Source organism: Propithecus coquereli, unplaced genomic scaffold (genome assembly GCF_000956105.1).
Source record: "Propithecus coquereli isolate 6110/MARCELLA unplaced genomic scaffold, Pcoq_1.0 Scaffold148, whole genome shotgun sequence".
Taxonomy (NCBI): Eukaryota; Metazoa; Chordata; class Mammalia; order Primates; family Indriidae; genus Propithecus; species Propithecus coquereli.
In genome coordinates, this window is record NW_012139191.1 from 3,270,857 (window position 1) to 3,292,624 (window position 21,768).

Below are 21,768 nucleotides of genomic sequence, written 5' to 3' on the forward strand. Positions count from 1 at the left end.
GAAATGACAGAAAAGATAAAATAGATGCATACAACTGTAGGTTACAGAGAAGAGTGCTAGTAACAAGCTTGATACGTTGTGCTTTCCCAGAACATCCCAAATAAATGGGAATTATGAAATCAAAAGAAAAATGATATTCACAGAAGAAAAATGAAATTTGCCGATAAGGTTATTAATAGATGTTTAACATCACTAGCTGGATGTAGTGCCATTTAAAATAATACAAACATTTTCACCCATGTAATTGGCAAATAATTTCTAGAGTTGGTGAGAACACGGGGAAATGGGAATTTTCGATACTCGTTGGTGAGTGTGTACTTGCAGAGCTTTTTTGGATGGCAACCAAAAAATTTTAAGTGAACATACTCTTAGACCCAACACCTTCACTTCTTGGAATGAACCTACCAAAATAGACAAAGATAAGCGTAAGGAGGATGTTTACTACAGCATGATTTAGTAACAATGAAACATCCTAAATATCTGTCAAACATGGAATTCTAGGCAGTTATTAATTATAAAGAATGAGGTGGATAAGCATGAACTGACAGGGAGCGATGTTCCCACCCTAGAATATAAGCACATGAGGGCAGGATATTTTGCATTTGTTCACTGCCATCTCCATAGTGCCCAGAACCGTGCCTGACATGGGTATGCTCAAAAAGTATTTGTCGGATGAATAAACTTTCTAGGATAATACGAATGACCAAAATGGACTGAAAAATAAATGGAAAACTTAAATAGACTAGTGACCACAGTGAAAATGCAATTGATGTCAGCTTCTACCAAACTGGATCAGACAGATTGGTTTTGCAGGTGAATTCTACCACACTGTTGCATTGCTGAAACATTATTTGGTCCCACAACTGAGATGTGGCCCTCCTGGGGCCTCTCCTGAATGCCTAATGTGTTCAACAAGGGCTCTGCACTCTGGCCTGCGGGAACTCTGGGAATCATTCATCAGTGACTGTTCTTTCCTTGCAAGTTGTTCTTACCCGGCCTTGGGGGTTTCACCCATGTTTCCCATTAGTGATAATGTAACGTGAAAACAATGGAGCAATGTTTTCAAAATTCCAAAGGAAAATTATCTCCAACCTAGAATTTTCCATCTGGGCAGTTACTAATCAAGTGTAGGGATTGAACAATGACATTTCCAGATGAAAGGTATACAAATTTTCCTTACATATACCCATTTACAAGAAGCTAGTGGAGGCTGTGCTCTTTAAAACATGATGGAATTTACCAAGAAAGAAGAGGACTTGGTTTAGGAAACAGGAAATCCAGTAGAGAAGGGGAGGGACAGGAACCTGCAGGAAATGATGAAGGGAGATGCCAGGATGGTAACTCCACACCAGAGGCGCAGAGATAGACTAACACCGCAACTCCGTTAGCCCTCCAGATACCAAATACCAGGCGAACCAGGGCCTTGGCCTGTCTGACCGTAAGTGTTACGCTCTCTAGCATACCCTGCAGCCTGGGACAGCTGAGGACTCTCCTTGCACCCTACAGAAGCATTTTGCTTTTACCTACTTCAGAGAGCTGAAGGTAAGCTTTGGTGATCTTAGAACAGGACATTCTGGGTGGCCCATTCCCTCTCACCCTACCTCTCTTGGACCTGCCCACAGAAGCCCTGCCAGATGCCGTGGATCTGAAGGCTTTTCTGTCTCCCAGGACAATTCATGACCTCACCTACTACTGACTGGGCCCTTGTACATTCAGGGGAGCTGAAGCTGGAGTCTCTGCTCAGCTTATCTTTTCCTGGAAGTCTTCATTCAGTGGTGACAATATTGCCCTTTATCAGCTGGATCTGAATTTGCTACTCAGTTTTTCAAAGCTGAATGTATGTTTAAGGGTACTGTTATAGACTGAATGTTTTCCCACGGCCCACCAAATTGCAACTGTTGAAGCCTTGGATGGCTGTATTTGGAGATGGGGCCTTTAAGAAAGTAATTAAGGTTAAGTGAGGTCATCAGAGTGGGGCCCTCGTGCTGGAATTAGTGTCCTTATGGGAAGAGACACCAGAACTCTGGCGCTTTTCCTCTGCCCTCCTCGAAAGGCCACATAGTGAGAAGGTGGCCATCTGCAAGCCAGGAAGAGAGCCCTCACCAGAAATCAAATGGCTGGAACCTTGATTTTGGACTTTCCAGCCTCTAGAACTGTGAGAAAATAAGTGTCTGTTGTTTAAACCATCCAGTCTATGGTATTTTGTTATGGCAGTCCAAGCAGACCAATACAGATACATGCAAGCATGGGGAGCAGTGCGGGAAAGCAAGGCGATGACGGTGTGAAGCCCAGGATGGCGGTGGTTTCTGGTGGGCAGGGTGAGCGGACAGGATTGCTAAGGACCCATGGGTGTTCTAAGCACACTTGTGCTCCATTTCTTGAGCAGGGGAATGGGCATGTAAGTGTTCCTTTTATTAAAATTCATAAACCACATACATGTTTTGTGTGTGCATTTATATACGCACATACAGTAACTCACAATTTTAAAAAATCAAATAAGAATAAAAGCGACTTCGGCTGGGTGAGGTGGCTCATGCCTGTAATCCTAACACTCTTGGAGGCTGAGATGGGAGGATTGCTTGAGGTCAGGAGTTCGAGACCAGCCTGAGCAAGGGTGAGACCCCATCTCTACAAAAAATAGAAAAATTAGCTGGGCATGGTGGTGCACCTGTAGTCCCAGCTCCTTGGGAGGCTGGAGGATCGCCTGAGCACAGAAGTTTGAGGCTGCAGTGAGCTATGATGATGACAATGCACTCTAGCCAGGGAGACATAGAGACCTCTCTTAAAAAAAAAAAAAGGAGACTTTTTAAAGTTGTTAAAATTACCTTCATGTTTTCTCTTAGAATCCTCTTGCTTTAGTAGTTTACTGATATAGTAAGAAATTTCATGGTTTATTTCAGTTGATTTTTCTTTATAACCAATGTTTCCTGTTGCCTTTTTACCCTATAATTTAGAAAAGCAGCAAAAACACATTTTTTTGAGTCTAGATAATTTTGAATTGTATTTTATTCTAATGAATACAACTATTTTTTGTATATTAATAGAACAAGTGACTATAGCCTAGTTTATTTTTGTTAAGATATATTTAATTAGACACTGCAAGATTTCAAAATTATAGTACCTTAGTTGTCAAAGATGGAACATCATCTGATTTTTGGGTTTCCTGGTGTCTCATACTTGTAAATGACAAACTTTTTCTGTCTGCTTGTACTGATTTTGTTGAAGAAACTATGGAACAGATAGATTATATGTAAGAAACATATTTTGCATTTGGAAGCAACTGACTTTAAACATAAAATAAATAACTTTGATGAATGTAATGTAATAATAAAACGAAGTATATTAGATATTTTCTAAATATTCAATATATGTATAATATTTGCTAGATTCCTTTTTTCCCCTGCCATGACCCTTGTTTTGTCTTATTTTGGGCCAAAAAGGTTGTGGGAATCACAGTGTTAGAGAACAGGACAAGCAGGTGTGAGGATAAGTCAGCGTTGCTATTTGAGGACAAAGCTGTCCCTTGCCAAAGGGATTCAAAACTGTAGGCATGCAGTTGTGCAAGGACAACCACCGAGATATTCCGTGTCCCAGCTCTTGATTATCCATGGTTAGATTGTCCACGCGGAAATACGTGACCGCTAACTCTAGACTTCACTTTCCTTGAAATATTATATCATTTAAACAACCCCGTCACTGAGCATCTTCTCCGGTAGCTGTTACTCTGGATTACAAAGCTGGAAGCAAACAAAGGAAGGCACGGACATTTGAGGTTGCTGCCTTTGGAAGAAAACATGTAGTTATTTCTCCCGTCAAAACAGAGGTGAGTGTGCCTATTGTTCCTCTTCTGAGCAGAATCTGCCCCTGGGCAATCTTGGGAAAATGAGTACACACTGTCTTGAAGGAAAAAATACTATTCACCAACAAAAGGTACACACTAATGATAGTAGCCTCCACAAAGATGAATCCCCCGCACACTATGCTGAACAAAAGAAGCCAGAGGCGAGAGTACACACTCTGTGATTGATTTATATGAAATTCTAGAAAGGCAAACTAAGCTATTGGGACTGAAGGAAAATCAGTGGTTGCTTTGAGACAGGGTAGGGGACCACTGACTGCGGAGGGGCACGGGAGAACTGGGGGAAGTGGACATGTTCAGTCTCGATTGCCATAGGCAGTTACGTGGGTGTGGGCAGTTGTCAGTACACACTGAACTGCACACTTAAAATGGGTGCTTTTTTTTTTTTTTGAGACAGAGTCTCACTCCATTGCCCTGAGTAGAGTGCTGTGGCGTCAGCCTAGCTCACAGCAACCTCAAACTCCTGGGCTCAAGCGATCCTCCTGCCTCAGCCTCCTGAGTAGCTGGGACAACAGGCACTCACAACAACGCCCGGCTAATTTTTCTATTTTTAATAGAGACGGGGTCTCGCTCTTGCTCAGGCTGGTCTCGAACTCCTGAGCTCAAGCGATCCTCCTGCCTGGGCATACCAGACTGCTAGGATTACAGGCGTGAGCCACCTCGCCTGGCCAAAATGGGTGTATTTTATTGAGGTAAACTACACCTCAATAAAGTTCATTTTAAAAAGCCATATACTGGCTAACAGATATACTTAGAAAGTTCCATTTTTGACGACATTTTGCTTCAAGCTTTGAAAAGTTATCCTCTTGTTCCACCTGGAGTAAGGACATAAAGAACTAAGCTGAAAATGGAAATAGGAAAGCATTTCTACTCTTTTCTAGCTATTTCAACCATATCACAGTTTCATTATTCTTCTAGAATCACAAAATACATATCAATGTCTAACAAAATGCTTTTTAAAAATATCCATTATTTTGGCTATACAAATTAGGAAAATCTAGGTACTTAAAAATCGATTTTGAGCAAAAGTAATTAAAACATACCTTTTGGATAATCTTCTTTATCATATAAATTTTTAAGTATTCGATTAGTATAGATGTTTTTAATTTCAAGTTCACGATCCTTCTCCTGAAAAGAACCACAATACCAATTTTTCTAAAAATGTTTCCTTTTATCAACCTTGATTTCTTTTAAAAAACAATGTAAGCGGCTGAGCGAGGTGGCTCATACCTGTAATCCTAGCACTCTGGGAGGCCGAGGCGGGAGGATTGCTTGAGCTCGGGAGTTCAAGACCAGCCTGAGCAAGAGTGAGACCCGTCTCTACTAAAAATAGAAAAAATTAGCCAGGTGGCGTGGTGTGTGCCTGTAGTCCCAGCTACTGGGGAGGCTGAGGCAGGAGGATCGTTTGAGCCCAGGAGTTTGAGGTTGCTGTGATCTGGGCTGATGCCATGGCACTCTAGCCCGGGCAACAGAGCAAGACTCTGTCTCTGCACCCCCCCCAAAAAAAAAAACAGAAAAAAAGAAAACAATTTAAGTGAGCTCAGTATCTTTTGAATAAAAGCTATAGATTCTAGAAGAAACAGAAATAGGCCATATCATTTTATACCATTATGGACATCAAAAAGTATAATACTAGCTTTTATGAACAAAGTATGACACATTATTATTATGGGGACAATATTTTTGAATAGCCTTATAAATAAGCTTTTTTCACTGTATTCCTTCTGTGCCCTGGGCCTGCCTTAAAGTTTATTATTCCTCTGCCTGGTCCACCATTGTAGCCACTAGCTACATGTTGTGATTTAAATTAATTAAAATGAAATAAAATTTAGTCCTCAGTCACATGACTCATATTTTAAGTGCTCACCAGCTACATGTGACTAGTGACCACAGTACTGGACAGAGCAGATAGTCCACTTCCACCATCGCAGAAAGTTCTGTCAGCTAGGGCTGCATATAGACAAGTGCAGGGTGGGTAAAGCCTACAACAAGGGCATCATTTGTTCAGTTTTAAATCTCAATATTGACTTTTTTGAGCTTTAGAAAAACAAAGTTTTGAAAGCTTCCCTTGTCGAGGAACAAAAAAGAGTTTTATTAAATACCAAATGTGCCTTCTTACACATACATCGACAGGCATGTCTGTTGGACTCAAGACCACTGAGTTTTAGTAACAACCATAGTCAACAGAGGTGGGCATATACGAGTTAAGGGTGGAAAGTCCTGGAGGAAGGCACCCAGGGATGTGACAGACAGACAGACAGACAGACAGACAGACGGATGCACAGGGTGGGGTGAGGGGGATAGAGAGAGAGACTCTTCTGGTCTCCTTGTGCCCTTAGGATCAAATCTATGACCAAGAGATATTTAGGGGGTAAGAAACATCTCTGAGGTTTGGAAAAGTCTCAGCGCAGGAGGCCTCGACATGGCCCAGGAAAATTGAAAGCCCCTTTAAAAAGCCCCCACATTCACCATGGGGCTAGAGTAACATGACATTGCCTAAGTGGTCAGTTAGAAAGCGCTCACATACAATGTCTGGGCAAAGGGCTTCCTTTACCCTCACGACAGGTGGGACCGTGGAGGGATACTGCGTGGAGAGCTGGGAACCTGCTCTGGAGTCCTCGAGGTTATGGATCCAGGTGGTCCCGCAGCACAGGCTGCAAGCCGGGGATCAGAAGGAGGATGCAACTCAGAGCATCCGCAACAGTCAGCAAGGGAAGAGCAGCAAGATTTGCCCACGCTGGGAAGAGGCCGTGAGTTTCACCAGCCACAGTCAGTGCGTGCCAGACAGGGTCCTGGGAACCTGGTTAGTTAAGACCAGTCACTCCTCAGTAGGACCAGGTCTAGAGAAGGCCAGAGGACAGAACAGGGATGAGAGGCTCTTTCTCCCCTCACCAAGAAGACATGTGCATTTCTGTTGTGCCTAGATGCCGTCTCCACTGAGAGATGGGAGACAGGGATGGGGAAAATCCCTACAAGTCTAAGAGACAAACTGGCATGAGACTGTTTTTATTTTTTAGTTTTTTGAGACAGGGTCTCTCTCTGTTGCCCAGGCTGGAGTGCAGTGGTGCAGTCATAACTCACTGCAGGCTCTAACTCCTGGGCTCAAGCGATTCTCCTGCCTCAGTCTCCTGAGTAGCTGGGACTACAGGCACTCACCATCACATCCAGCTAATTCTTAAAAATTGTTTTGTGGAGATGGGGGGTCTCACTATGTTGCACAGGCTGGTCTCGAACTCTTGGCCTCAAGGGATCCTCAGCCTCCCAAAGTGCTGAGATTATAGGCATGAGCTGCCACACCCAGCCAAGTCTGTTTTTAATTACAAGAGACTGAGACAAGCTTTCGTCCATTCCTCCACATCCGTCTCCATCCGCACCCCTAACTGATGGGAATGGGGCTCATAAGGAAGTATGGTTCAGCTATAGAAAATAAAGAACATTACATATTTTTGTATATCTGAACTGTAGATGGTAGGGTTTTTTTTTTTTTTTTTGAAACAAGGTCTTGCTCTGTTGTCAGGGCTGGAGTGCAGTGGTGTCATCATAGCTCATAGCAACTTCAAACTCCTGGGCTCCAGTGATCCTCCTGCCTGGGCCTCCCAAAGTGCTAGGATTACAGGCGTGAGCCACCATGCCCGGCCTATGCATTGTAGGTTTTATATCATTTGAATCACAAATTGATTTATTATCAGAGGTACATAAATTGATAAAACATGAGAATAGTAATCTTTTCTAGAATTTAGGTTTCTAGAAGCAAAAATGTTACAATTCATCTCTCTTTTTCTTTCTCATTGTGGCACTGTCAAAAAACAGTAATGCTGACAGTTTATTACCATGAAAAGCTGATCAAGTATATTCTGAATATCATGTTTAAGAAGGATATTGTGTAAAACATTTTAGGATGATTTTTCATCCACAGTGGTTAAGACAAGAAAAATTTTGATGTTTAGAGGGGCAAATTTTGATTATCTGGAAGATTCAGTTCTATCTTTTGGTTTGGCCTGGATAAAACATGAGAATATTAATCTTTTCTAGAATTTAGGTTTCTAGAAGCAAAAATGTTACAGTTCATCTCTCTTTTTCTTTCTTTCCCACTGTGGCACGGGGTGGCACCCACTCCGGGGTCAGTGTTCAGCAGCAGAGAGCGGGAAGGAGGCAGATCTAGAACGGATCAGCGGTGGGCACGGGGATGGCTGGGGTCTGAAGGGAGCAATGTGAAGGACAGTCCTCCCGCAGGCTGGGAACAGAGGTTCAGGTCTGGGTACCATGACAGAGCTGGGCCGAAAGTCTAACGCAGCAGGTTTGGAACACAGTGTAGGCAGGACACTTGTGTGTTGGGTTCAGTCAGTTAGTCAAGAGAAGCAATAGCAAAGCAAACCCAAGGCCAGCAGTGCTCACGGAGTGCTTGTAGAATACTCACAGGAGATTCACAAGCTCGAAGGTACCAAGTCAGAGTTAAAGGGGAACCTGGGTCACCGTGTGGAACCATATTAAGGTCACCATTGACGGCTTCCAAAAATTAGATAGGAAGCAATGTTTTAACAGACACCACCCCTTGGCAGGAGTAAGGTTGTAGCCTGGATGTGGGCTGGGGTTGCAGGACTTCATCTGAGAGCTGTGGAAGGCTCCTCTTACTTCGGCCCATACTCCAGAAATGGGCCTAGACCTTGGAGTTGTACAGAAATAGAAATTTGTATCTTTGGAACCAGACCCTCCCAAGCTCAAGCAATAATGACTTACGTTAACGTGGCAGATTATATTTTCCTAAAATCGCCACTACAGTATTTATGATCCCATATGTTGTTCCAGACCCTTGTGGCTCACCATCAAGAGGTGAAGTTTACTAACTGCACTGCCTTCGACTGCCTTGACACATGGAGTGCGCGGAAGCGATGCTGTGTGACTCCCAAGGCCGGGTCACGAGAGGCAATATTGCTTCTGCCCGGCTCGCCTGTTCTCTGTCTCTCTCTTTCTCCCTCAGAGTCTCTCTCTCTCTCTCTCTCTCTCTTTTTCCACTTGGAACCCAGCCAGCAAGTTAGGAGGAAGACCACACCACACTGAGAGGCCGTGTGTAGGGTTCCAACCAACAACCCAGCTAAGACCTCAATTGTCAGCTGGTGCCAACTGCAGAGTAAGAGTGAGACTCAGATGACTCTAGCCCGCAGCCTTCAGACCGCTCTAGCTGATGCCAAGGGGAGCAGAGAGGAGCTATCCCAGCCAAGCCCTGCCCAAATGGTAGATTCGTGAAGAAAATTAATGTCATTTCTGAAGTCACTTAAGTTTTGGAGCGATTTGTTAGGCGGCATAGGACCTGGTACAGTCAGGATTCTAAAACATCCTTAAAGTTTCTATTGCTCCCCCCCGGAACACCGTGGAGGTGAGGCATGAAGGGCAACCTCGTTTTCCCAGCTGCAGCGGGGCTGGTGGGAGGTGAGAGTGGGAGCGTATCCCCCGAGTGCAGGCGTCAGGCCGGGAGGTGAATGGCTGAGTCATGCTGAGCCAGACTGCGGGGCCAGCTCTTGTGGTTGTTATTCTTTTTTTTTTTTCTTTTTTTTGAGACAGAGTCTCACTCTGTTGCCCAGGCTACAGTGCCGTGGTGTCATCCTCGCTCACAGCAACCTCAAACTCCTGGGCTCAAGCGATCCTCCTGCCTCAGCCTCCCGAGTAGCTGGGACTACAGGCATGCGCCACCATGCCCGGCTAATTTTTTTTTCTATATATTTTAGTTGTCTGATTAATTTCTTTCTATTTTTAGTAGAGATGGGGTCTCGCTCTTGCTCAGGCTGGTTTTGAACTCCTGAGCTCAAACAATCCACCTGCCTCGGCCTCCCAGAGTGCTAGGATTACAGGCGTGAGGCACTGCGCCTGGCCAGGATGATAAGCTTTTTATTTGACCTTATTTTACTTCTATATTTTCTTTCTTCCATCCTCCAAACCCCAGTTCTCTATGACACCAATATAGTCCATCATGTGCTTTATCCCATGGGATATACACAACAGTCTCAAAATAACAGTATCAACACCATCACCACCAATATCATTATTAAAAACAGTTTTAAGGTTTTTTTTGTGTGTGTGATTTTTGTCCTTACGGTATATCTCCCTAGCCATATGCAATGATATTAATGTGTTTTAAATCACTTGGAATGGTTTCTCTCTGTGACATTATGCCACCAATAGGATACAGTTGGCTCTCTGTACCCGAGGGTTACACATCTGCAAATTCAACTGAGACAGCACAGGGACAGGACTCTGGCTCACTTCTGACCCAGGGAGGCAGCACGGGGCTGCAAGACCGAGCCTTACTAACTGTAGAAGAGCAAAAAAGCAAATGACTCCTAGCCGCTGGAATTCAGCCCATGCCCATATAAGGAGGGGGCTAAATTGTCCGTTTCCTGAGCAATGTTTTCCAAGACCACCAAAACAAGATGCTAACACCAGCTGATAAGGAACCTGCCACACAAAAACCAGACCTACCCAGATCTAACCACTGCAAGCCAAGAGGGACCCTACACTGACCTTACCCTGACTTTTCCCTCATTATAATCTCAGTTTAATGCTGAAAATCAAGCCCAGGGGTGGGAGATTTAACATGCTGACGAGACACGCAATGCAACGCATGAAGCATGTAATGGAACTACGCAGGCACAAGAAAATCTCCACCTCTGCATGCTTACGGGACACCCTTTTCCAGCCTAAGCCTCTTTAAAACTCTCTCCAAACTCCCCCTGGGGAGTCAGCCTGAGGGTTTCCAACATAAGCCCCAATAAAGCCTTGCTAGTGACTCCGGTTTGTCCTCTTGTTAACTTCTTTTACATAGAGAGCCCAAAGTCCTGCGCCGGTAACACCACTAACCTCAGATTGAAAATACAGTATTCGCAGGATGCAGAACCGACAGTTATAGAGGGCTCACTGTTCCCAGCTGGGTTCATTGCTTTCATTTTGCTTTGGATATTTGTGGATAACTTTTTTTTAACATTTAATTCTGCTTCATAATTATGCAAAATATTTACGTGGCTCCAAAGTCAAATCTACTGAGAAGGTATTCAAGAAATGTATGTTCTATAACTACCCTTCTACCCTATTCTCTTCCCCTACCTTGGTTGTTATCCTATTATTGCTTTTCTTTTTTAAACGTAGGCAACTATGTGGATATATTTGTACTGCTTCCCTTTTCTTAAATAGTAGGATACTGCACACTTTCCTCTGCCTGCCTTTTTTACTTACCCACATATCCTGGAGATTAATCCATAGTAGTATATCAAGGTTCCTCATTCTTTTTTACAGGTACATAGAAATCCATTTTATGGAGGTACATTTACTTTTCTTTTTTAAAATAAATTTGGATCTTACTGTACATAGAATTTCGTATCTTTCTTTTTGTTAAGCATTTCATTAAGTATTAAGCATTTCTCCTGTAAAAATGGGTTTTTAATGGCCATATACTATTCATATTCATATGTCTGCATAAGGAAGCACAAAATTCATTTTCAAATTCTCTGATATGTGTGTGCATGTTTGCCTTGGCCAGTGGATGATGATGTCTCTTCTGTTAGATTACTAAGCTGGTTGCTATAGCCATGCCTATTTTCTGGCACATTCTTTTTGGATATGCCAGAAAATGGGCATATTCTTCTTTCTGAAGAAAACATCTTTCTTAAGTTTCCTGATAATCCAGAGAAAAAAGGAACAGAAAGAAGTCTTTTCTCTGCCTGACAAAGGGAAAATTTACATTCAACCCTCCCCAGTGTTCTTCCCCTGCCTCTGTGATCTCAAGGCTCCTGGGAAATCTAAATTCCCTACTTATCATAAGAAAGTTAAAGATTCTTGTCTTAAAAAAATCAAGCTTAAGATTTATTAGTTGAGGCTTGAAACAGTTTATTTCTTAAGTGTTTTATGTAAATTGTTGGATATTTTAGCAATCTTGAAGGCAGAAAGATAGCAAAAAGTCTGATAAATAGTTTAAAAATTCTTATTTTTAAAGCAGTGCACACACTTTTAAAAGACAGTTTTTCAAACATATTTGCAGTTGAGATGTTACAATAAATTTACGGCTCATTAAAATTTACCCTAAATATAAATAAAGTTAATTTTTAAATTTAAACACTAACTTTGAGTTAAAATGTAAACAAAATGAAATATTACTTCATGTGATAAAATAAAAGTAACAAGAAGTCTTGTTAATGAACAGAACACGCTTTAATTTTTCTAATTATAGTACATACTCACCAAACCGTTAACTCATTCTAATAACGGCAGATCCTTTATCTGTTCATACGATTGTAGGGAACAAACTTAATTTGAGAAGGATATTCACAAAGGTAAATAATTTAAAGATGTAATAGGCATAAGTAACTCTTATATTTTGGGAAACAGAATTTCATTCTTACATTTTGTTTTAAAAGAAATACCTTAAGTTTTTGTTGGAGGCGTTTTACTTCCACTTGCAGAGTCTTGGTAGCTGTTTGAGCTCCTAAAATCTTCCGATTTTCAACAGCCAACTGCCTACTAAAGGCTCTACTGTTCAACCTCAGTTGTTTTTCCAAGCTCTGAAAATAGTATATATTTCAACTATTCTGTAACCAATTTGATATTATTAAAACTTCAATTACAATGGAACCAAAAACATTTATGAGAAGTGCAAATTTTCAATACAATTTTAGTGAACGGCTTATATAGGGACATATATTAGCACTAAGCATAACCGAAAGAAAAGCAAGCCCCCAAATCCCAGATCCCAGATCTAGAGAATAAATACCATACGTTTGAGCCTAATGTTTTTTTTACATACTCTGGAATTTGATTTAAAAATTCTGAACAGATCCTGAAAACCAGTAATCAATGGCATACCTAGGCACTCTGTCCAAAGGAACTATTCTGCCTCTCTGCGTAAGGTGCTCTTTAAAAACCTTTCCAGCCTCCCTCTGTAAAGGGCTGCTCAGCAGCAGTGCAGACCATCACGGAGGGTGATTCCCAGACGACAGAAACCACAGTTATGACGGGGGCTCACACCGCCACGTGCATCCGTGCTGATGGACTGCAAGACCAGGGATGACTGATTGAACTCAGTATCCATGTCCACACATACTCACCTGCTCTCCAGAGTGAGAACTATTTTACTGGAGAACCGTTTGACCTGGACTTTGACAGAAGGCTTACCAAGAGGTTAATTTTTTTTTTTTTTTTTACATAAAGTAGGGTCTTCCCTATTTTAACATTAATGCTTTCCCATTAAAGAAAAGTGGAAAATATAAAAAGCCAAAAGGATGAAATAATCACTAAAAATCCCACTCCCTAAAATATTACCTCCCTAAAATATTACCTAGGTTAAAAAAAGACCTACATGTTTTGGCCCACAAAACGTTTTCCCTCACCAAACGCCCTACAACCAAACAGAAATTTCCCATTCTTGGTAAGTGCTTCTGATAGCCAAGAAAATAGTTAATTAGTTCTTCAATTTGTTTTTCTTTTCTACAGATATAAAGACATGAACTACTTAAATACTTATATATAAAATTATGTAGATGAGATAAAAGTATATTTACATACAGACATATGCTGAAATAAAGGTAATATTACCTAAAAGGCCAAATAATATAACTTTGGTATACAAGAGTGAAAAATGAGGTTACTCATTATTTTCTGTAGCTCACATATCCATTTTTTTGTGAGAAAATTCTCTTTGAAAATAGAGAATTTGCCAATAGAATAACTGAGATAAAACATGCATGAAATGAACCTCATATTTACTTAATTCAAGCTCATAGAAAATACTTGTGTCTCACCACGTATTAAAGAACTAAACAGTAAATTAATTCACTTATGTTCATGTCCATAGAGGCCCAGACTATCTAATGTAAAACGGGCAGGAGAATTCTCAGTGTGTTATCGGTGCCTCCGCTCAAATCATCCCTCACAATGTAATCTCCAGGCTTTTGACAACCATGTGCCGTTGAGGAAAATCAATCCATTCGTCTCTTCCATTATTTAATTCCCTTTCCTTGCCTACTCCCTGCAGGATTATCTGGGAAAAATTCCTATTTCTAAAATAACTAAAAATGTCTGTGTGGTAATGACTGGAGAAACTGATGAGGGAGAATACAAGAAAAGGGACTGAATGGGTACCCTGTGTAGGTTTTTAGGGAAGTGGCCTTTTAATAGGCAGTTTAAAGGAGAAGGGTGATTTCAAAGAGAGGTTTTGCACAACACAAGGCAACCTTTTCAGCAATGAAAAAAACTCCCAACACTGGCAGCCGTGCTGTCTTAGAGAATGGTCGTTTCTAGATAATTAGCCTAGCTAGTTATGAATGAAGTGAGCAAGAACGAAGTCTCGCTCACTTCCACAGGATGAGCATTGCCAGTTCTGAGCTGTTCCTTTTCCCTCAGACCTTTCCCTTCCTCCTGCCCTCCATCAGACGCTGCAATCACGTAGGGCGGCACGCCAAGCAAGGCGGTGGATCGCTTTGTTACGGGGGCAAACAGGACTACGATGTACTCTCTCTCTATTCATTTTGGAACCTTGAAATGTCTAGACCTCTGCAATACAGACCTGTATTTTGTTGTCATTTGCCTCCATTTTTGTCGTAAGAACAGATAATCTTTGAGTAAGTTCTTCCCTTTCTGCAAGATTTTTGTCTTCAGAAAGTCTCTGTAGTGCCTGCAAGGCATCTTTAGTCCTCAGTAACTCGTTGTCAGTCTCTCTAAGTTTCCTGGATACAGTTCGTTCCTTTTCCTGGGATTTCCTAAGTAGTTGCCTTAAATTTTTTACTTCATTCTGATGGTTAACCATAATTTGAGGTAGATTATTTTTTGAATTCTCGTATTTTCCTATAGCTTTCAAGTGCCTAAGCTGAAGTTGTTTCAAAAATTGGTTTTCTATGATGATGGCTTCTGATTTACGATGTATATCGGCTAATTCATTCCTTAGTTCTTTAATCTTATGAAGCCTTGCTGAGAGTATTCGATGAGCCGTAGCATCTCTTCTTTGGGTAATCATATTGATTTGAGAATTAAAAACTGAGGCGTTCGAGGTGTGCTTTTTTCCAACTGGGATTTCCTTCTGGCCTGTGTAAGTAGACAATCCAGTTTACTACTAGTAATGTATATACAGATATAGACATGCAAATATGCACATACACATAATCTCCCCCAACAATGCACACATATAAATACACACACAGGTGAAACTGTAAGGGGAAAGAGCTAACATTTAATGAATACTCATGTCTTAGGCTAGGTACTTTATAGATATCTCATTCAATACAATTCTTTAAGGTCAGTTGTAGTCTGTTTTATAGCTGGAGATTTTAAGTCATTTGTCCAAGGTAACATAGCCAAGAAGTGACATAGAATGGATTGAAAAACAGGTCATCTTTGACTCTAAAACCTGTACTTACAATCCTATTATAAAAGCTATATTAAAAGCCATGATAATAGCTAACATTTACCAAGTGCTTGTCATATGTCAGGCATTGAACTAAATGCTTTATATAGATTATCTGATATAATCCTTCAACAATATGAGGTAGAGTACAACATGAGAACCCAATGTGAAGATCTATTTGCAATAATCCTTAAAAAGCCATTAAACTATTGAGATAGAGGGAGAGAGAGAGAGGGAGAGAGAATATGTACGTATACACCATCTCTCAGTAGATCCAGCACAGCCATTTTTTTCCCTCTGTTACTTTGGCTGGACACTGAATGAAGTAATTGGTATGTGTTCAGGGGTCTATTTTAAACAAAAAGTATCTAAAAAATATTACATTTAGCACCAAGCTTATATAATTGAATTTGAGTATGTTAAATGTATGTGTAACACCATTGTACTGTTATCCTATTTTAAAGATAAAGAAACTGATGCTTGGGGATGTCACTTGTCAATGGGCACACAGCTAGTAAGTGGCCAGACAGAAGCCAAAGTCTATGTGCCTGTGCTAGTGCCCCATGGGTGTGTGCATTGGTATGATCTACCTGTATGTATGTGTGCATCTGTCATCTGTATATACAAATATATGTGTATGTGTGCATGTGTACATGTTAGTATATCTGTATTCTAAGAAACAGAGATTGAAACTAGATTCTAAAATCTAAAAAGCCTGGTCCATATTCTGGAGACAGAAGGGCACTTAGTGGCCAATGTCACTGGAGCCCTAACCTTAAGCTATTGGCCCAAGTATGGGCACATAATCTGAGACAGGGTTTAATACATTTGGTTTAGGTGGTGGGAAAGGCAATTCTACTTAAGATAGAAACAAGGAACCAATAGAAACGAAGCATGCTTTCTGGGGGTAAAGCATTCGAATGACAGACCACATATATTTTACAACAATCACAATATCATCATCACATCAGTAACTGGTGGACTATCTTTGCAACTATGCCTTCAAGGGTATTTATTTTCCCACTGGGAACAATAATTTAGTAGCGGCTACGGCTAAACATTTGAGTATTTTAGAATAGGCTTTTAAGCACATTAAAAATGGAAAGCAGAGCAGGCCAGCCTCTGGGACACCTACTAGAAGGCTAGCGAAGAGGTGTCTGTGGTTGTGTTGAGGCCAGACACTTTAAAACCTTGGGCACTAGCTAGGGAAGCCCTAGACCCAGGCAGTGTGGACCAGACTGGTTTAAAACAGGGGTAGTCAGGGGCTGACATGTTCTACACCATGGCAAGCACGACTGAACTTGACTCCCAACTTGTAATGTCTTCCAGCCCTTGGGTGGTCTGGCCCTGGAGGAGAGAGGGATTTCACTGAGACTAGAAGGATGGGTGATGGGTTCCACGGGCAGTGCAGGCTTATGTGCCCCTTCCCTGCCATACTCAAGTGATGCGGGAGGGTGTCCAGGGACCAACCACCATGACCATGGGAGCTCTGGCCGAGGCCCCAGAAGTCAAGCAGTAAACAGAGGGCATGGATGCTTTGAACAGCGTGGGTCTGGCCTTTTACAGATCACATGGGCTTGGCCAAGAAGCATATGAGAGATGAAAATGAAGGACCAGAGGCCTTTCCCAAACACTCTTGTCTGTGTATGTAATGTTCCCCTATACACCCATACTCCCACCATTCCCCAAACGTGTCTGAGACTGAATTTCGTGTCTACCCTAGCGGGTGGGTGGGAGAGAATAAGCCAGGTTTGTATGCTTCAGAAAGGTAAGTATACCACTTGCATTTGAGTGGTACACAACAAATTCATACTATATATGTCATGCATACTTGTATAACTATAAAGGTTATAGAAAACTGAAATAGGGTTTAATCCTTAATGACTTTATATCCCATTATCCTAACCTACACATAATAGGAGTAGTATAATTTATGGTTTCTATCCCATTTCATACAATAAGGCAGATTTAGCTAAATGATTAAACCACTCTTAGGATACCTGATTTTCAAACCACTGAGCTAAAACACTCACTCAAATTAACTCAATTCACCAAAAACATATACATTTAAGCCCACAGTTAGCCAAAAGAGCATGCTTCATATTGCTTATAATGACACATGCTCTTTTGAACAGTCCTAAAATGTCACTGTGCGCTCCAGCTGCCCTGCAAACTCCGGTGCTCCAGCCTGCCTTCCTTGCTAGGTCCTCTTCCCCCACGTTCACCCCTCCCCAACTCCTTATTTCAAAAGCTCTCTTGTTCTCCTACTAGACTCGTCACTCATGCTGTTTGCACCTCCTCTCTTCCCTGGCCTCATCCTAGTTCCCTCTCCTGGTCACTGTCCCCTTTGGTCTCACTGTCCCATTCGTTCTCGTGCTCCTCCTCCACGCCTCACTCCAGCACTGGTTCTCCTGAGCCATGTTCCCCATTTTTTTGCACTGGCTCTGCCCTCTGCCAAGTTCTTCTCTCTCTCTCCTGGGTTTACCCTGTATTTCACCTTAAAACAGATGGATCCACTTCCTCCAAGGACCAGGGTAAAGAAGAGGTTCAAAGGAACCTTTCTGTTCTCCCTAGTTCCTGCTGTTAATCTGTTAGAGCAGGTGTCTCTTCAACACTGCCTTAGGTCTCCCACCTCTACCTGACCAAGGAAAACAGGGTGAAAGGTGTCCCAAGCATTTGAATGCAGTAAAATAACTTCTTTTTTCATATACCAACGTTGTGAATGACTAGCACACGTTTTGGCATCTGAGTCATGGCACCAAATATGTTGGCTTTCGGGGTCTGAACTGTTGGTTCTTGGCTTGCTCATGGCTGAAGAATGACCAGATGCACCAAAGTATGGCAAGCATGAAAATGAGGTTCATTGAGGAGAGAAAGATAGGATTATAAAGCAAGAGAAAGCTATAGGTTTACAGAGCAAGATATATATGTCACAGATGACAACTGGATCCACTGTTGTAGCAAAAGAGGCCAAAAAAAAGAGGCCTTGGTTATGGTCTTGGTCTTTTATAGTGTCCGGATTGAGACTGCTCTCATGACTCAGACATCACCATGGAACTACTTTAATGAACAGTTGGGAGTTATGTGGCCTGAGTCTTACTGTGCATGCGGATCTCCCATGAGCCTCTCTGAAGGCCCATTTGTGGGGGAGGGTGAACTGCACCAGCACCCACTTTTGTCCCTAGGAGACTCAGAATCCCTCACTATCTACCTAACATATTGACAAAGAAAATATATCAAGGAAACAATTTTCTTTTCTTTTTTTTTCTTGTCCAAAATTAAATGGCCAGAAGGGAAACAATTTTCTAACTAATAGGACATATAATTGAAGGAGTTCTGAGAGTACATTTTCTACAAAAGAAGGAAATAATCAATTTTTGAAAAGCAAATTGTAGAAATTTTTGCTTGCTATTTACAATGATTTAAGTAAATCTCCAATGTTTAACCAAAGCAAAAATCCTATCAAACTGAAGTTCTCATTTCATTCTCATAATTTTTCTCTATGAAATGTTTTTCTGCCCTAAAATTTGCTTTCATCGATTTTCTAAGATGGCAATTGCCAATAATCTCTGATGTACTATTCTTTAGTGAATTGAGTCTATATTGATGGTTCCTAATCCAGTGTTACTAGCCCTGAGGGTCAGAGATCTACTTTTAACGTATCAGAAAGCTGAACAGAAACTGAACATTCACTTGAAAAGGGGTTTGCACTGGCTAAAATATTAAGCTTCTTTGCTTTGGGTTAGAATTATATTACCCTAGGGTGGAACAACTTACATTACTTTGGCAAACACTTGCAAAACATGAACTGTATGGGAACAAAAGAATAAAAGAAAAAAACCAAGGAAACACTTTATGGTTCTGTAACAGAGCTTGAAGTTGCAATTAGTGTTTTAAGTTCAACATACACTGGGGCAAGGGTCCTCAAGGACATATAGAATTTGAGTTAAAGATGCATGCAAGATTAATTTAAAATAATTTCAGAGTATTAATACACAAAAGAACACCTGAGTAAGAGCAAACCTTTCACTCTTTCAGATAATGAACTGGTATTCTGCATATAGGGCTCAGTAAAGATTTGTAGAATAAATAAATGAGGGATCTTTAAAAGCTAAATTATGAGGCACTTAGAACTCAAAATGCAATTTGTTTTTGTGGAAATAATTTTATAAATGCTAACTGCCTTCTCACACAGTCCCATAAAACTTAGAATCAACATAAAATGTAGTGTCCCTTATATAAACTCTTAGAGCCAGACTATTTCAGAATTTTGGGGGTTTTATTTTTTAGGTGGGTGCATATATGGTATTTTACATAGTTCTCCCAGTAGGGTCTGGGACAGCATCCTTTAATCAAACAATATTTCTGTAGTGAAATATGTGACTTTATACTGGGTAAAATAAATAAATATCAGTCTCATGTCAGTTCGTATCAGTTTTTGTTGCCAAATCAGTTTTGGTACCAAAGATATGAAAAATGTTGAGTTTTCAGAGATTTGTAAAGTTCAGATGTGAATTAGGGATTGTGTATGTGTAGGATCTAATCACAATGTGCTGTTGTGATAATCTCTTCCAAATGCCACCAACAGTCCCATCATGAGAGAAGGAACTGGTCTTTTCATCTTCTGTCCTGGGCCCTGCCAGCGGGTGTAGGATGCCCACGTCTTTAGAAAAGGGACTTTTCATCTTTTGAGAATCTGCTGAAAGCTATAGGCCCTTCTCCCTAGAAATGTTTATGAACACACACAGACACAAAAAATTTCATGGAGTTCACAGACACGTGTCTTAGATGAAGAATCGCTGCCTTACAGCTAGGAGAAAGGGGAAATGAAGACTCTAGATGTTCCAGAAGTGGCACAGAGGGTCCTGGACACCCCTGGTAATAGCAGGCTGGGGGTGAAAGATGCCAGGTAAACATGACAGTGATAGGTGGTCCCCATGAACAGTAGGCTCTGAATTATTTTCCACCTTTTGACTTGAGGGTGCTCTGATGGTCAAGTAGAAAAGAGTTCCAGCTATTTCGATCTAAGAAATACTATAAGCTCAAGATTGCCTAAAATGAGACGAAGTAATTACAGTTTGGGCAGGGGGGCAGGGAGAAAGAAAATCAAGGATATCACAAGCTAATTCCAATTTAGACAGGAGTTGATGGCATTTGTACTTTTAAAATCCACAAGGAAATGACATTATTAACAGCCTTATGAACCCTCTCTGTTTCAAAAGATTGTTTTTGCCAATATGTCTCACCAGACTTGGAGACCATCCTCTTGGGCTGTTGAGACAGGTATTTACATTTCACTGGCGATTCAGACTTTGATTCTTCAGCTGAGATGAAAGGCAAGAAGCCAGTGAAATCCAAGTACTGTGGTACTCTGTAACAAGGCCACCTGTTAACTGAAAACGGAACTCACCTCACTAGTAGGCTCCCGCAGGGTAAGCTGTGCTAGGACTGGGCTCTACATTTTAAGCCTTTCTGTTATTTTGTAATTACCTTAATTTCTCTATCTCCTAATTCCTTCTATAAAAGTTCACCTATAGCACATACAATGTGGAAAAATAATAAGATGAATATGTACCACTTCAAATACTAGAGTATTAAAATATTATGTCATTATAACCAGAAATTCAGTCTTGGTTGGGAAATTTTGCTTCTTACCTTCAGGTTGGGAGATTTTAGAAACAGTATGCTTTTTCTTCTCCTCCTTCTTTTCTTTTACCATGGGCTGCTCTAAATAATTTCTATTAATGGCAGTTTCTGAATAATCCGAGAGAAAGTCTTCTGAATAATCATAGTGAGAATTTAAACTTCTGCAGGAGCACTGAGATCGGCTATAATCAACACTCTTATCAGAAGCATTACTGTTCCTTGAAAAATCACCTGTGCCTGGGCTTCTCTTGCATTCTGCAGACTTCCTGTTGTTTTCTAATGCCACACTGGGGAAATGTTCATCTATATTTGTTTTTGTTGTATCAGCCAAAGGCATAGTAAACACCCTAATAAAAGAAAAGTCCCTTTTAATTTATAGCTATTGATATTGTAATGAACCTATGCTTTATTATATTTCTTTAACTATAAACAGATAATTAGGGATGTTAACAACACATTATCCTGAAGTATTTTCTGCAAGAATTTCAGTTTGGTTTTTGTTTGTCAGTGGAAAAAAAGCCAAACTCTTCAAAATAACTTAAAGAGGTTTATTCTGAGCCAAATTTGAGGACTATGGCCTGGGGCCACACCCAAGAAGCCTTGAGCAAGTAGACTCACTGTGGTTGGGTTACAGTTTGGTTTTATACATTTCAGGGAGACAGGATTTACAGGTAAAGTCGTAAATCAATATATGGAAGGTGTACATTGGTCTGGCCTGAAAAGGTGGGACATCTCAAAGGGGGGTGGTTAAAGATTATAGGTGGGTTTAAAGACTCTTGGATTTGTAATTGGTTAAAGCAATGAAGCTTTGTCTAAAGGCCTGGGATTTTTTAAGTTAAGACAAGGAAGTCTGTTAATCAAAGACAAGCCACAGGACAGATAC

At 41.0% G+C, this 21,768-nt stretch overlaps 1 protein-coding gene across 1 annotated transcript in view; it reads right to left on the minus strand.

Moving 5' to 3' along the window:
* Positions 1–21,222, minus strand: part of LCA5L (Leber congenital amaurosis 5-like) — a 46,893-nt gene extending 25,671 nt beyond the window's left edge. Inside the window, exons 1-6 of the mRNA XM_012640075.1 lie at positions 20,895–21,222; positions 14,406–14,920; positions 12,268–12,405; positions 4,903–4,987; positions 3,122–3,228; positions 2,826–2,943 (exon numbers count right to left, since the gene is read on the minus strand). Of these exons, the coding sequence (XP_012495529.1) occupies positions 2,826–2,943; positions 3,122–3,228; positions 4,903–4,987; positions 12,268–12,405; positions 14,406–14,920; positions 20,895–21,222 (1,291 nt within the window). The remainder of the gene's footprint in view (positions 1–2,825; positions 2,944–3,121; positions 3,229–4,902; positions 4,988–12,267; positions 12,406–14,405; positions 14,921–20,894) is intronic.
* Between the last annotated feature and the right edge of the window lie 546 nt (positions 21,223–21,768).